The sequence below is a fragment of the Rattus norvegicus genome, chromosome 3, assembly GCF_021556685.1.
Source record: "Rattus norvegicus strain SHRSP/BbbUtx chromosome 3, alternate assembly SHRSP_T2T, whole genome shotgun sequence".
Lineage (NCBI taxonomy): Eukaryota > Metazoa > Chordata > Mammalia > Rodentia > Muridae > Rattus > Rattus norvegicus.
The window spans coordinates 64,110,494-64,124,998 of record NC_141536.1 but is presented as its reverse complement, the minus strand read 5'-3'; the positions used below and the strand labels follow the sequence as shown (position 1 = coordinate 64,124,998).

Here is a 14,505-nt window from a genome sequence, read left to right as displayed (position 1 = left end):
TAGAACATCTGGGAGTAAATTCAGATTTCCATAAATTTAAGAGTTTTAGAATTAATAGTAACTGTGGAGATCATCACTAGAAAAATGTTCAGGGAACAAGAGCAAGACAAGGAAGTGAAGGTAAAATGCAGAATGCTGGTGAGGAATAGAGATAGGGAAGAAAGACCAGTAGTGAGAGAAACGGGGACTCAAATCCATGGACTGTGGAGGAAGCAGCTCTGGGCTAAATTCTTGCTTTTCTGGTTTCTGACGAGTGTATTAGCACTCCACCACATGGCTGTTAGCTTCTGTCTGAATTTTATTTGGGGAGAAATCAATGTAATTAAAGTCTGTAGAGCCATCGGAAATATTTGGTATGCAGCTTCATGTCAGCAAGTGGTTACCTCAATAAAGTCTCATCAACATGGGATGTGATGTGCCCAAATGTGAGCAAGGAGTATACCAACACACATGCCTGTGCTATGTGGGTGTCCTCCAGAAAGTCCATGCCTGTGGCTATTCTACTGCCATTTTTCTATTCTGAATGTTTTCCATTTTATTTTTGAGATTTTACAATATAATTACATTTCTCCTTTCCTTTTTTCTCCATCGAAACCATCTAATATGCTCCCTTACATCTCCTTCAAATTCATGGCCTCTTTTTTACTGGTTATTATTGAATGCACATATATGCATATGTTCCTAAATATAATCTGTCCAGTCTGTATAACTTGAATGTATATGTTTTCAGGGCTGACAATTTGGTATTAGATAACCAAATATATTCTTCCCCATGGAAAACCACCTCTTCTGTTCCCAGAATTCCTTAGTTGCCTGTCACACTTTGTGTAAAGTTGAGGTCTTGTGGGTTTTTCCCACACACGTTGCCATGTCTTACTGGTGTTGCCTTTCTCTACCCAGTTTTACCTATGCTTCCCTAAAACAGTATCAGCATTTCTCAACTTGTGTGAAAGTATCTGATCCATTTTGAGTATACTCTTTGGACAGGGTGAGAGGTATGGATTTTGTTTCAATTTTTCTACAGATACCTGTTTTTTCAAACACCATTTGTCTCTCCTTCAGTGTATAGTTTTGACATTTTGTCAAAATTTAGTGTCCAAATGTAGGTTTATTTCTGAATCCTCTATTCTATTTTGCTCGTGTGTGTGTGTGTGTGTGTGTGTGTGTGTGTGTGTGTGTGTGTATGCTATACAGATTTTGTTACTGTGGCCTGAAGTATAATTTGAGGCCAGGTATTATGATACCTCTGTGCTACCCTCTTTGTTTAGGACTACTTTGGTATTCAAGGTTTTTTGTGCTTCAGTCTTAGCACAGGAATGCCTTATGTTGAGTGTTGGACTTGGGAAATGGCATTGGCCAGTTGAACTTGTGACTGGAATTTAAATTCAGAGCTCAATAAAATAAAATGCACGTAGAAATAGATTTTGTTAGCTATAATATGCTAGAGAGCAATTGGTTATGATGGATTGCTATAAAAATAAGATGATAATTCAGGAGATGAATTTGGCAAGAATGGATTGTTACCTGGATTTGGAGTGAGGAAAATATTCAAGTACAAGTGAAGGGGACATCTAAGGCTAAAAGGAGCTTTATTGAGGTTAAAATAGATGTAAGGCTACAAATGTAAGGGTATAATACATATGGTTTATATTGCCTCTCCCAGTTAATAACTAATTTTTTTGCCTTAGAAAGATAATGATCGTAGTGACCTACTTGTATACATTTGAGTACTTACGTAGGAAGTATGTCCATTATGCATTCTACTGACAGTCAAGTGCTGGGAGTATAGCTCAGTAGCAGTGTGCTTGGCTAGCATGTGCAAAGCCCTAGGTTTGAGTCCCATGTCTCTCAGCTCCGAATGAAGAAAATCTGGCTGCTGCTATTCAAAGCCTGTGTGAGTCATGACCATCTCTAATGCTCTGTAATTCTTAAAGTCTGGAGAAGCCAATAGGTTAGCCTTCGGGAACTTTCCATTTATCAAAACTGATTTATTTCTTGGTGGGAGTCATTGACTCATGGGCATTACTGGAAGCTTAAGACAAATTTGAAGGAGAAGAAAAAAAAACCATTATTGAGTTTAGAGTTATTTTGAAACCAAGCTTAAAATATGGAGTGGAGCTGGTAGTGGTGAGTCAGTACTGAAGTTAAGTTGGTGAGTAAGTGATGGACTTTACAGTTGGGAAACTAAGCAGCAGTACCATGTAACTGCTTCTGAAGAATTTTCCACTGACTGAGGAATTACAAAAAAGAATCCTTTGGGCATGTCTGAGGAGTGATGAAAACTCTGACTCATGTGGTTTCCAACTGTCACAGCTTATGGCTCCTTTCCCTCATTTCCAATACGAGGGTGGAAGTTTCTTCAATTTTACAGGGTAATATGTGCTCCCAATTACATACCAATTGCTTGGTTCTTAGGCTGTAGAAAACTTGTAACCTTTCCTGTTAAACCTGCTTGTTAAATATATCTATTGATCCTTCAAAAGCCTGTCCAACCATCTCTGTTTTAATTCTCTCCTTATATAGTAGATTTATGTATGGCTTGATTCCACACTGAGCAGTGGGTGTTTGGTCATGGGAATCTATTTTGAACAATTTCCTTTGTTGTTGTTGATGTTTTCATGGACTGTCTCACTGTTTGAAGGAAGTACTTTCCTTGGCAGTACCAGCAGCAGCTGTCAGAACCTGGAGGAGTGCTAATTGGAGCCAATCAAATTTTAACTGACCCATTTCTACTCTTCTCCTTTGCCATGGACACAATTGACTTGACATCTAGCCAACTGTAGGGGAAGAAAGCTTTCCTTGTCACAAATCAACCTCTCTTATTTGTAGACCAAAGTACAAGAAGTCTGACACATTTGTTTTGAACCTTAGGTCTGATACACAAGTAAAGAGAATCTGTCGAGATTGTCTATCAGATAAAATCCACCTCTTTCAAAACTGAGAACCATTTACAAAGTCATCCTCAAATGTGCTGTCAATTTTAATGTCAGTATGTGCTTTCTCTGAAACTGAGCTGTGGCCAGCATAGTCTATATGAGGCCTCTAATAGGTGATTACATGAGAACTCTATTTCATGGAATAAATGCTCTTTTAAAGGAAGCATTTGGGCAGTGATTGGATAACTTGTTTTCTATCACCCGAGGCTGCAGCAGAAACCCTTTTCTATCATCAGGGGGAGGCACCTTGACTTTCTTACCTTCTAGAACTGTGAGAAAATAAATTTTTGATCTTTGCATGTTACCTTGCCTTAGAACGTTTGTTATTGTAGCACTGACTGGACCGAGATCCCATTGTACATTGTACTTATTCTCAGGTACACAAGACTCATGGTTTAAAGAAGTATAGTGACAGATTGAACCACACTGTGCATTAGAAAATGTCTTGAAACATTACAAGGAATTGATACAAATCTGTTTCTAGGGACGTACAGTTACACATATGAGGTAAATGTCACTTTTGCATAATTTAATTAGGTTTTCTTCTGATATTGTCAGGAGGGTTAGACATTCTGTTCCTTTCTTTCTTCAATGCATCTTGGAGTCTTGATAGACAAGTTCTTGTATGCATAATTACATAGATTATCATAGATGCAGATTGTGGTGCTGTGAGGAAGCAAAGACATGTTACAGGTATATGAAACTCAGATGGGCTGTTGGGAGAGACACCTGCTTGTACAGGTGTCAAGGCAGCTAAAATCAGAGCAATATGCAGAACGAAACGTTTTAAGCTAAGAGACCAGTATGGACAGGAAAGATGTATAATACTCAAGGAAAACAATGGCTTGGAACTAAAACGGGAAGAATTAAATCGATTAGTTTGGAGACAGGTGCAGGGAGGTGGGGGCCTGATTGGGCAGATGTTAATGTCACTGAATGACGTCATCACCATGCACTCACTTGTATGAATATGAAAGTTTCATAATGTAACAGGAGAAGTGCTTTTTCCTCTTTCATTTGGATGAATGTGACCTTTTCCCTGTCAGTCAGAGGCATTCATCTGCCTCATGCAGGGGTGGGACTGACATCAGCAAAGACAAAAGCAAGGCAAAGAAGCAGCTCACTTTGATACCCTCATGGAGCTGTTGAATCTCTTGAAAACTAGCATTCCTACAACCCTGGCCCTGTTCACACCTGAAAAACCTCCCCAAGTTCTGAAGGCTATACGTAATATTCATGATAAAGGCATTTAGACTTAAATATCATCGAGTGTTTTTGCTACTTTTTGGTTAATAATGAGTTATGGACCCTCAGGACATAAGACCCATTCTACTGCAAAGGGTACAGAAAGGTATTTCACTTCCCTGCTTTTTTTTTTTTTTAGTTGATAAATTTGTTTTGTATTTTTATTTTATTTTTTTAAAATTTTATTGGATATATATTTTATTTGCATTTCAAATGTTATTCCCTTTCCCAGTTTCCTGTCCATAAGCCTCCCTCTACCCTTCTTCTATAAGGGTGTTCCCCTCCCCATTAACGCCCCTTTCCCACCCACCCCCCCCCAGCATGCCCCTACACTGGAGGTCCAACCTTGGCGGGACCAAGGCCTTTTCCTTCCACTGGTGCCCAACAAGGCCATTCTCTGCTACATATGCAGTTGGAGCCCTGGGTCAGTCCATGTATAGTCTTTGGGAAGTGGTTTAGTCCCTGGAAGCTCTGGATGGTTGGCATTATTGTTCTTATGGGGTTGCAAGCCCCTTCAGCTCTTTCAATCCTTTCTCTAATTCCTCCAATGGGGCATCCCACTTCTTAAATGATGAAGCTTTGAATGGGGGATTTATACAGGGTGATTTATACATGTAGGCAGAGTATTTGGACCTTGAACATGTTTGACTGGAAGAAAAAACCTGAAGCAAAGAGGATTTCACTGTGATTTAGCAAGTTGCATATCACAGAGAACAATTGGTCCCAAAACTTTTTCAAGATCCTGTGTGGATATAAGGTTCAGGTAGTCTGGTGGGGATTTTAGGATATATGGAAAGTCTATTCTAGTGTTCCCCCTGCAAGGGACAGGGAAACTATGATGACCCCAATGGAGTTATCGCTCCTTTATAGATGTAATTTACATTTCTCTAAATTAAAGCATTGCTTTTATAAGAGATAGATGAAAGACATAGATCTACTAGGACCCGTGAAGCTTAGAGAGGCTAACTAAGGATTAAGTGACTTCAGTTCCCACACTGAGTCAAATAAGTTTAGCAGCCACATAATTTAGCTTTGGACATTTGTATGGAGCCAAGTGACTAGATAGAGAAAATGCCTTGTTGTAGGTATCAGAGATTACAGAGAAGAGGAAACAACTGCAGCTGTGATTCTGAGGCCACTGGTTTCTTGCTACCTCCAAATCACAGAAATCTATATTCTTCAACTCTGTGCTACCTTGAAGTAATTAGAATATAGCATATAGCATGTAGAAGAAATCTTAAAGAATGCTCTTTGACTAGAAGTAACTAAATTTTTAGGAAAACATTATTGACATAAGATCAAGAGTAGCATTAATGACCATGCCATCCGCATTCACTTCATAAATGATGATTATGTACATTTACATGCCGTGCCTAGGAAGGACAAGTACTAATCCTGGCCTTCTTAGAGCTAGTAAGGTTAGGTCCAAACTGACACTCTAAGGAGACAAATGACTCAGTTGGAACAAATACAGATGTTGCAATTTTTTTTTCCTATTTGAGTACTTTACATTTTTGATCCCATGGAGTATTCTGGTGGTACATATGACTTAGTTATGGTTCAGAGATACTGAAGGTGACTGTAGCGTTTACTCATGGTTGGGCATTGCATTTAAGTTACCTGACGGTTTATCCCAGAGGAAGTGAGAGAACCATGGAATGTCAGAGCAGGATAGAATCTCAGAGGAGGGGTAGCCCAATCCTTTAGTTTGACTCAAGAAGAAACTGACAACACAGGATACTGCAAAGGCAACTGTTGCTATGTCTAGGGTTTGAATACATGTTCCTTGACATTAGGCCAAGATTCTTTCTAATAAAATGGAACTTCCACTCAGGTCTTAATAAAAAGTATTTATTTGCTAGTACCAATGACTACCACAGGGATCCGTGGAAGAGTATCCTGTGCTAGCTCTTAAAAAGTATTGGAGATAGGAGGGGCGATGTCTTAGCATTTAAGTAGAGTCATGGGTTAGGAGAGAAAGGAGTGCACCTAGGAGAGAAAAAGCGAGTCTTCTCTTATTCTAGAGTTCTCTAGAGAGGTAGAGTGTAGACTAGAATAAAGTCTGACAGGAGGCAGAGTATTTACCCACTACATAGTAGGAGGAAACACTACAACAACAAAAATAAACATGTGTGATTCAGCAAAGAGACACCAGGGCTTAAAGTCCAGATTCTTAATCTGTTGTGAAATCTGTAGCAATAAATTCATTTTATAAAAACGACAAAATGTGGAAGTTGTGGAAATCTATCAGGAAAGCATGGGTCAGATCTGTGTTCTTTGTAGATGATTCTGCTCATTCCCTGAGGTGGATTCTACTCAGTGGTGAAGGAGCAGAGAGCAGGCTAGCGCATCAGGAAGAAGTGGCCCTCTGCCATTTCTTTCATGGTATAATTGACCATGGGATGGTCCCCATGACTGTTGCAAAGTTTGTAGATATGATAAGTAAAAGCTATGCTAGTGTTAGCACGTAATTCCTATTTTCCTTTTCTGTTTTAGGATTTTGTTCAACATCTAGGTGATTTTTCCAGGGGCTGGGCCTCATGCACACCTCACCTTTCATGTTCCACATATTAAGCAACATGAAAGGTTGGAAAGGACATAACTGAAACCCTCATATTTTCAGCCTTGGTGAAAAGTGGGGTAACAAAAGTTTAAGGTGCCAAGTTCTTTAAGCAAACACATGAACACATTAACACAAGCTAAAATGCCATTTGATCCTTTCTTTCATTTCTGTTTCGCTCTGTTACTTAACACTTTCTGAAATATGTAACTTGTGGCACTGTATTTCATTAAAATCTGTTTAAAGCAATAACAGCACTCACTTCTCCCCAGACTGACATGACTTGAGATTTAGGCGGATAAAGTGACCATTTGCAGATAAATTCATTTTCCATTGTTCGGGTAGCTGAGTATCCAGTGGCCTTCTAACATTGAATGTCTGGGACTTGAGCATCACACACAGAGAGCAAACTGTTTACCTGGTTTCCATGGTGGTTAAGAGAAAACACCATGAAGCTTTCAGGGTGCTTCTGGCTGGCTGGAAATATTACAAAGGTAGATCCCCGTGTTTCACTAAACACAATAAGATAGTTAAGATAGATGTTTCAGCCAAGCATTTTAACACATCCTCCTGATCACCAACTATGAACACCTCTAATAGTGCTGAATCAAGGTGGGCTCATGCATGAGTATGCATCTGTATGCACATCACATGAAGAGTATAAGTGCATAATAAGCATGTATAAAAATAAGTGCTGTGTACATATGTCTGTGTATGCATGTATATGTGTGAATGTATATTTTAAAATGCTAAGCAAAACTAGCTGCATTTAATTTACCACATTGGGAAAAACAAATACCATTTCTGAACTTGACCCTATTAAAAATCTTAATAAAATATATTCAGCCTATTTTATGAGATTTGACTTGGTTATTTGCACCATGGTTACTACGATTTTGTGTAGATGGTTGGGTTACTAAAAACGATATATTCTTCTAATTTAATCAACAATGAGTGTTTTTCTTCTTACTGGATGCTATATTAAAATTGAATGCTAGAAAAGGCAACTTCTCTTCCCCAAATCAAATTTAAATAATCATATATATATCAAATGATTTCATTTATATCATAAATCATATGCTTTGGGCCCCACTGAGATGATTGAACTAGTAGAGATGCATGCTGCCTAGCTTGGTGGCTTGAGTTCAATCTCCAAGACATATATGGTAAGAGCAGAGAATTAGCTACTGAAAATTATTCTCTGACTTCCATGCTCTTGGCTATGAATGTGTACACACACACACACACACACACACACACACACACACACACAATGTATAAATAAAAAAATAGCATTTTTTCCTCCTTTGTTTAAAAAGAATGTTAGTGTTTAGGCATGTTCTCATTGCTTTCTTTGAGATGAGTATTGGACTCAAATGTTGTGCTTAACATAAATGCAAGTCTATCCTGACTCCCTTAATTATTTAAATTAAAAAATAATGTAAATTGAACACAAAGTGGCGTTGGCTTTTCTGTGATCAGTGTGAACAACCTTTAAGTTCTTTGGCTGATAACAGAGTCTTGAGTTTGAGGTAAATAATACTGTGGATTTAGAAGGAACTCGACTAAATGTTAACTGCCACTGTGTTGAGTGGTTTTCACTGTGGTCATGAAAAATATCATCTTATATTATATTAAAATGTTTATTTTTATTTGAGAGAGAGAGAAAGAGAGAGAGAGAAAGAGAGAGAGAGAGAGAGAGAGAGTGTGTGTGTGTGTGTGTGTGTGTGTGTGTGTGTGTGTGCGCGCGCGCCCAGTCTGTGAGTGCCTGTAGAGATCATACTAGGGCACTAGGCTCCCCAGACCCTGGAGCTCCACATGGCTGTGGGTTCTGGTAAGCAAAGATAGGTCCTCTGGAAGAGACATAAGTTCTCTTCACTGCTGAGCCATCACACATGACTCATTTCTATTGGAAAAGTTGACGATGACTTACAGATATAATAGATATAAATCATTACTGTAGAGAGAGAATGCCACTTCAAATGCAAAGGTTCCCTCCAGGAAAACGTCAAAAATGTGTTGTTGTTTATGTAGTTTCCTATGTGACAAAGAGATCCAAGACATATGGTTATAATAGAAGAAGTCTGCCTGCGGGTTTCAGTTGGAGTGGTCTTCATACTTAACTTATGGCCATGTAAGAAGTCATGTGAGTTCACAACTGTGTGCTTTTGCTAAGAATGGGCACACTGATTTTGACGTCTCTCTATAAATATATGTGCATGAACGTATTATGAATATGAAATTATCTTTTTATGAAGATTTGTATAGGCATCATAATTTCTATGGCAGTCTGTTTGCAGGAAGAAAATAATCACAACATCTCAAAAGAAACTACAGAATTCAATTCATATTATAACTTCTTTCACAAGCAATGACACTGGAGTCCAGGCAGGCAAGATGTTTTCCCCAGAGTAAGACAGAGGCTGAACTCGCACACATTTATTTCACTTTTGGTCCAGTGCTCTCTCGACCTGATTTTTACTTCCTGGTATGGATTAGAACTTTCAGTCTCCTCTCCCTTTGGTGACAGAAAGAAAAAAGGTGGTTTTGAAACTCTGAAGTGTGTGCATACAACTGTAAATATTTCTCTTCCTTTGATTCGGCTTTTTATGGACCATTCAACCAAAACCATGTCTGCTCCCTACCTTTCCCTTTATGGCATGCACTTTTAAAACATTTTAATCATGCTCTTAGATGGCTCATTTAATTACCTACTAAACCTTGGGCCTGGAGTTTAATGACTTTGTCCTGAGCCACCAGGAGCTTAAATAACACTTCAGGAAAGTCTTCAAAATAACTTACCTTGAAGAACTAGGATTTTTGCTCTCTGTAACTTGGGGTACTGTTCACGGAGTGCCTCAGGTTCTAATGAGATAATGCTCACATATTTGTTCACAATTTTCTTTTCTACTTGCTTGTCTTCTTCTTTTACTGTTACAAAAGTAGAAATCCCACATACTATAACATATTATGCCCCCAGACAATTTGGGTTTATTTATTTACCTGTTTATTTATTTCTGTGTGCGTGTGTTTGTGTCTTGTGGTAGTGTTATTTTCATAGTTGCAAAGCTGCATTTCAGGATAGAAGCGTCTGGGTGCATTTTCCCTAGTTCCCTTGAGCAATGCTTGTTTTGATAACTTCTGGGCTCTGGCCAACACACAGGGACTCCTATCAGTTGAAATGGCATCTTCAGCCTCTGCCTGAGTGTAGATTATTAGGTCGTGAGTGTCCAAAAACGATGTCTGGTCCCCACAGTTCATCCAGTGTGAACTAAAGCAACATTGTAAAATAATTATAATCTCTTGAAGCAAAGCCAGCTGTGCGACTCCAGGCCATCATTCTTCAGTAATTCATACACAGTTCTTATTTTAACAGGACCGGCTTGTAGAAGGCACTCACTTGGGACTGCTTAGCCAGCTGTACAACTTTTATTTTGAAGAAAAAAAGTTGAGCCTCTGAACAGGCTGTTTTAAAGACAGGGAGGGACTTAGCCTTGCCGGCTTGACCAGCATATGGAAGGAGAGCTCTCATGGCTGCAATAACTTAGGGGAAGTTCCTACCTGGGTGTCGCTTGGGGTAGGAAGGTTTCTGTTTGTTTTGTTCTGTTTCTGAGGGTCCTGTGTGTTTCCATTGCCTGTATCAACGTGACTCTTGGTGGGTTTTGCGCACCCTACTCTGTGGGGGAGTGCCCCAACGTGCCTGTCTTATGTGGCCTCTATGGACACACTGCCCAGCTGGCAGAGAGCAGGGAAGTTTTCTCCCAGCACCCAAAAAGAGAAAGAGGAAACTACTTTTTCCTTCTGGGATCCTTGCAGCACAATAGCTTCCACATTCCCTCCCTGGATTTCTGGAGTGCTTTCCAGGAAGAAGTTAAACCTTCATCTTTAAATGGATGAGTATGTCACAATCAGGAAGAAACATCTCCAAAGACCCATCTTTCGGTAAGTCCTGTTGCATCCCAGGTGGCTGTCAGCCACAATGGTCTCTCTCCTTCATCTTCCACCAGAGGAACGTAGCGCTAAACAACAGCAGGACAGCAAAGGGTGCCTAGAGTTTAGCTTCGTGTACACCAAAGAAATCCTTTTGTTTTCTCCTCTCTGAAGCTCGGTACACAAGCTGTTATCAATTCCTCAAAATATACTTTAAAAACATTTTAGCTATTCAAGCACATGAGTGACATAACACTGGAAAGACTTTTGAAGCCGTTGTGCAATCTCTCTCCCTGTTGCTCGGCGCCGCTGCACACTCTTCTAATTGGAAAACACTGTGCTTGGTTCTTTGAACTGATTACATCCAAGGGCAGGGTTTCTGTGCTATAAATGCTATGTCTTTCCGAAGTAACGTGCTCTGAGATAAATTTGAATTGGAAAGCTACTGAACTGGAGTGTACATTTTCTAGATCCTTTGGGAATATTAGGCAAGCAGTTAGGTCAAAGAGGAGGACTGTAGTATATAGAAAATGTGGGCATAGTATGATAAACTCAGCTAAGGTTTATTTGGTGTGTGTGTGTGTGTGTGCGTGCGTGTGGCAGGGGATGCTTTTTCTCTGAGACAGCACTGATTTCTAATTTTTTTTAGATTGTTTAGTTATTCATTACATACTTTAAAATTCGACTTTGAGAATGAATGGTTTTTAAGTAGCTAGAAAATGAACACATAATTTCTGCTTCTTAATACAAAGAACTTATGGGGGTTGGGGATTTAGCTCAGTGGTAGAGCGCTTGCTTAGCAAGCTCAAGGCCCTGGGTTCGGTCCTCAGCTCCGAAAACAAAATACAAAGAACTTAACTGTCAACTTTCTATCATTCCCCCCCCCCCAAATATTGTAAAGATACAAAAAAAATAGTAAATGTTAACAATAGAAGATGCTAACTTTGAGTTGTAGCCACTAGTTGTTGATCTCGAATTAAATCCAGAATAATAGAAATGTATAGAATGGTCCCCATTATTACTTCATCCTGACTATGGGTGGATCTTAAAAAGTGAAATTATGAAAAGCCCGTGCATTTTATGTACAAAGTAAAAAAAATTTTTTACAGTTTCATTAGTAGAAATAGAATGTCTTGGTAATGCATGATGTAGTTACAATGTAAATCTGTTTTAAAACATTTTGAAGGTGAATTATGCTTAAACCCATGCATATTTATATAATTTATAGCTATTAAATGTGTAGCTGTGGACACTGTAAAGCACTGTTGAAATATCTGAAATTATCCTCAAAAATGCAGGTTTACCTCAGAGGTCTTCCAACCCTATATAATTCAATAATCTATATAATAATATACGAACACATTGTTCTCTATTTTCTCCCAAGTTCATGGTAGTTACAGGAACTGCTCCAACTGGAATCTGCTTTTTGTTCAGAAGGCAAGGTGTGTTGGACAGAGGCAAACCCACCTGGCCATCTTTTCTGTGTGTGAATCCCATGTGGGAGTTTGGGGACAGAGGCAGATGGTCTTGTGCCAAATCCTCTGTGTGTCTCAGGTGCCCTGAGCTGGTGGACTTCACCCTAGCTATAGATACAACATTTAAAAACAAAGAACTGACTCTTTGTGAAAGGTAAGACTTTATTGCGCCTTAATAATTAGAATGAAACATGGTGAATGTAGATATTTGCTTCGTGCTCCTGGTGATTGAGTGAATCCTCCTGATTACTACCAAGAGGTCGTATTTTCACTCAGTCGTTTCCAGCAAGTGTAGGAAACGAATCAAGGTTGGATGTGGGGATGAGATCTACTGGCCCATGCACCCTGCCATTGCTGTTGCTATGCGTGGTGATGAGGAGAGAGGAACATGACAGTTTAGTGTAACTAGCAATACTTTCTTAGAACAGTTGGGCACCGAATTCCTCACAGCCATTTGTAGTTTGAAGCAAGGTGGCAACTTGGGCAAACTCTAGTCTTCAGTAATTTGCCCTATCTCATGGTTCTTCCATGGGGACTTTGTCCCTTAGACATAATATATATTCCGAGTCTCTCATTGGAACGTCTTTCCTCAGGCCTAGCTTTTCTTCGTGTAGATCTATTCCAGATATTTCTTACTTCGTGCATTTCTACCTGTCTCTCCACTTCTCAAGGGCTTTGCCTCTGGCTATCAGGCTATTTGGTAAAGAAATCTATTTCATACGTGCCAGCAGGGCCATATAAATTTAACAGAACTTTCGTGAATGTGGTATCTCGCTGCCTATAAATAATTCGTTTAAAGTTTAGCAAGATAGGTAAGGTTTGGAACCTTCATTCTGAAATTCCAAATTTCTTTATATAGCATGACTTCTCCTGGATAACTTACGGTTCTAATCCAACTGACCTGTACTTCTCTGGCAGACTTTGAGTTCATTAGAGATATTATTATGTATATGTGATCGTAGCACTCTAATTGCAGTACACAACAGGAGGAAATAGTACCTTGATGGAGACACATTGGGGATGAATTAAGTGATCTTAAGTGGCCTTAGAGAAAAAGATGTAAAACTTCTTTTAAATTCATTTTCTGAGACATAATTAAGCTCGATTATTACATCAGCACGGTTACTGTAGACTTAAGAAAGTAAAAACCATTCATTAAATAGGGAAAAAGTAGGTTTTGGAATAATGCAGAGTGTGTGCTGACATCATCACCCATGGCTGGATGAAGAGTCTGACACAGCTTAGGTCCTGTTTTTAGGAATGCACAGACTCATACAACGAGAATTCTCCAAGTAGTTCTCATAGTAAGGCTATCAAATCATTTTTAAAAGCATGATCCTTGGAAAGATAATATATACTTACATACATCTCCACACTACTACGTGAGCCAAAGGTTAATGAGAGATCTTTTACGTACACATGGCTGTAGGCCTTTAAAGTTCCCTTTCTGTATCAGCAAAGGGACTGTTCTCTGGGCTCTGATAACAGACATTTCTATCTCTTCCTCGTTTATTATCTTGCTAAGAGTCACCAATTCGTACTTTTCTATTACAGAACTTAGCACAATCACATGAGAGACCCATGCACAGCTCCAGCAAAAATAATTGCTGAAAACATTTCTGTATTATCAAATTCATACTGTTTTGTAAGCTTTTTCCAGTCTCATGTGGTGAACCAACCTTAGAATTTGATGCCAAGAAAACTTTCCCCCTAAGAAGGTTTCAATCTTAAACACTGTAAAACTACTTCGTTGAATATCTTTGTCATATCAAGTTAAGTGCGAGCTTTCGCTGTGACTTCACCCCTGGTTCACTTCACACATCTTCCCATTAAACTTTATTACATGTGAATTTTTTTCCCATTGTGATTCATAAAAGCAGATAGCTAGTGTGAATTGTAAGGATTCTTATAGGTCAGACATTTGTGTTGTGTGTAAGCAACAACCTTTGAACATCTTTCAGGGTTCTAAATTGGGTAAGTTTTTTTTTTTTTGTGGGGATTTTCCATTGGGAGTACCATTTTTAAAAAAGTCATAAACAAAATCAAATTACACAAATAGTTCTTCATCATCCCTAGCAATGAGAACTGCTCTATTCATCTGGGATCTGAGACACCAAAGGGCGATGCTGCCAGGGCCAAAGACTAATGAAAGTCGGGTTGAGATCTTCCCAGCTCTCCCAGCCCATAGAACATGCTGTTTCTTCTCTTTATGTGTTTTCAAAAGTTTTATTTTTACAAGTATCTGTTAACAGTGGAATTCTGAGTGTGTTTTTGGCACACATGTTCCGTTCACATAGAAATGTCGAAGGCAGTAGGATGGAATGAGGAAAACTATAAAAAGATCCTAATTTTGTTTGTT

The 14,505-nt window shown here is 39.0% G+C and overlaps 1 protein-coding gene across 10 annotated transcripts in view; it reads left to right on the top strand.

The window, feature by feature from the left end:
* The window catches only part of Pde1a (phosphodiesterase 1A), a 280,465-nt gene that overhangs the window by 79,081 nt on the left and 186,879 nt on the right, over positions 1-14,505 (top strand). For 2 of the 10 annotated variants that reach the window (NM_001431468.1, NM_001431470.1), the window contains 1 exon segment: positions 10,241-10,683. In NM_001431468.1, the coding sequence (NP_001418397.1) occupies positions 10,631-10,683 (53 nt within the window). In that variant the 5' untranslated portion in view covers positions 10,241-10,630. 10 annotated transcript variants of the gene reach the window in all.